The sequence below is a fragment of the Ceratina calcarata genome, unplaced genomic scaffold (genome assembly GCF_001652005.2).
Source record: "Ceratina calcarata isolate Rehan_Ccalc_2016 unplaced genomic scaffold, ASM165200v1 scaffold482.2, whole genome shotgun sequence".
Classification (NCBI taxonomy): Eukaryota; Metazoa; Arthropoda; class Insecta; order Hymenoptera; family Apidae; genus Ceratina; species Ceratina calcarata.
The window spans coordinates 27,576-29,475 of record NW_017172448.1 but is presented as its reverse complement, the minus strand read 5'-3'; the positions used below and the strand labels follow the sequence as shown (position 1 = coordinate 29,475).

The 1,900-nt window shown below is 33.3% G+C and overlaps 2 protein-coding genes across 5 annotated transcripts in view; one reads left to right on the top strand and one right to left on the bottom strand.

Annotated features, from left to right (window-relative positions):
- Window positions 1–847, bottom strand: LOC113464702 (inositol monophosphatase 2-like). 2 transcript variants are annotated; one of them, XR_003389556.1, is made up of 3 exons: window positions 389–813; window positions 159–292; window positions 1–90 (listed from the first exon to the last, which is right to left on the bottom strand). XR_003389556.1 is itself a non-coding variant. In XM_026816088.1 (3 exons), exons 1-3 carry the CDS (start codon window positions 463–465, stop codon window positions 79–81), a joined length of 225 nt encoding a protein of 74 aa, XP_026671889.1. In that variant the 5' UTR covers window positions 466–847; the 3' UTR covers window positions 1–78. The 2 variants fall into 2 exon arrangements, 1 of the variants encoding a protein (XP_026671889.1); XM_026816088.1 differs by having other exon boundaries at window positions 1–100; window positions 397–847.
- brm (ATP-dependent helicase brm) overlaps window positions 1–1,900 on the top strand; it is a 23,271-nt gene that overhangs the window by 1,184 nt on the left and 20,187 nt on the right. The window lies entirely within an intron of this gene.

Sequence of the window (1,900 nt, the reverse complement as noted above, 5' to 3'; positions counted from 1 at the left end):
GTACCATCTATTGGATCTATAATCCATGTTGGTTCATCTGTTAATTTTGGCAAACAATTTCCTTCTGCAGTCGTTTCCTCACCAATAAACCTGAAAGTTTCTTCATTTTATCATTAAATTTAAACATTTTGAGATTTTTATGTAATATGTGTACATACTTGTGCTGTGGATACATATTTGATAATTGTCTTTTTAAATCATCCTCTATTCTTCGATCGTACTCCGTAACGAGATCCCATTCAATTCCTTTGATTTTTATATTTTTATTTAAATTAATTGCACCCTCTATTATCTGAAACATTTGTTGGAAAGTTTTAGATATCACTGTTGTTCTTATCAGAAACACAAACAGATGATTGTTATCTGTACGTATACGAAATGGTAATACATTCGTACTTTTCCCGCCGTTAGAACAAGTCCTTCGGCAGCTTTATAATATTCTTCGATGTCGTCCGTTACGTTCATTTTTCACAGTTGAACTTTTTCCACTATCAATTATAACTATACCGCGATCATCTGAAATTCTTCTCAGCAGCGTGTGTGTGAACTCTATATCTCTGTCTGACTGACACTGACATCAATGATGCATTGGTCGGCCTATATAGCGTCTAGAATGGAAAAAAGAGAAAAGAGCGGGGCGAATATGTAATAGGTGGGAGATGAAAATCTGTAACGTAATGCAGCTAACATTTACACTAACAAATACATGTTGTGTCTGATGTTGTTCTGTTAGTGAAGGCTAATTAATCAAGGGATTGTTACGTCACATTCGTACGTCAAATTCAAAGCCGATTTTTTGACATCTTTCTTTAAAAAAGTATTTTTTACTTTCTTTTGATGTAACTTTATATAATATCAATGTAATAAATGCTTACAAGACGTTTTTGTGAAAATAATTATCAATATAAATGGTATAGAGAAAAACTTTAGCGACGGGGATTCACCAGCGTTTCGTTATTACCGGTTTTTTCTTCCGCGTCAATAAACCACGTCCGTAACTCACGATGGACTTCCCGCTATCAGTGTGTCATCTGGTATTTCGTCACGAGGTTTTTCTTGAATGATTCTAAAGGATACGTTGAATTGTTTTAAATTTCTCAATTCAACACTTCTATTAATCTTCCCTTTTAGTATTTTTATTTATTTTCCAATACATGCAATATATATTATAGTAACGCATACAATAACATTTGAATATAATTTAGGATTTTTCTGTAATTATTGTATGAAGGACGATTTAGCAATTTCTTCATTTCACCCTTTCATCGGCCTCACGAATAAGTTGTACCAATTTCTGCGCAATTTTTTCATTACATGCTCCAATCGCACGTGGTTCCATGATATTAATCTTTTCTCCTGCAATATGTTTCGCAATCCGTTTAAAAGATTTTCCCTTTAAGATATGCTTATACATGCATTGATAGAAATAGAAGAATCGGAAAGAGGCGCGCCCATGCATAATTTTTTACCTGTCACACGATCAACAACTACACCACCTGCTTCTGTAATGATTAAAGATGGTGCAGCAATATCCCAAGTCGAAATTCCTGGCCCCTCAATGTAATAAGCCTCCACAATTCCCATCGCGACGTAACACAATGATAACGCGGCTACACCAAGTGTACGAATACTATAAAATCATATAAATTAAGATAGAATGATTCCATTAACATAGCTCAAACATGCATGATAAAATTGAATTTCTTATCTGATATGCTTTCGCGGAAAAGATCATGTCTCTATTAAATAACAATCGTAGAATAAGACGAATTTTGTAATGCAAATTGACGCACTTATAAGGTATTTTTCTTGCATCTGCATTTTACCTCTTTAAATTAATCAAATCGAGTGATAGAACAATTTTTTAATTTGATGATATACTTTGGAAGATATTTAAAAT

What these genes read in the sequence shown, in the direction of transcription:
- LOC113464702 (XM_026816088.1), bottom strand. Translation starts at nt 465, where the DNA reads ATGAACGTAACGGACGACATCGAAGAATATTATAAAGCTGCCGAAGGA. An exon ending in TTGTTCTAACGGCGGGAAAA is followed by an intron (nt 293 to 396) that starts GTACGAATGTAT and finishes CAAATGTTTCAG; the next exon opens with ATAATAGAGGGTGCAATTAA. An exon ending in AATATGTATCCACAGCACAA is followed by an intron (nt 101 to 158) that starts GTATGTACACAT and finishes GATAAAATGAAG; the next exon opens with AAACTTTCAGGTTTATTGGT.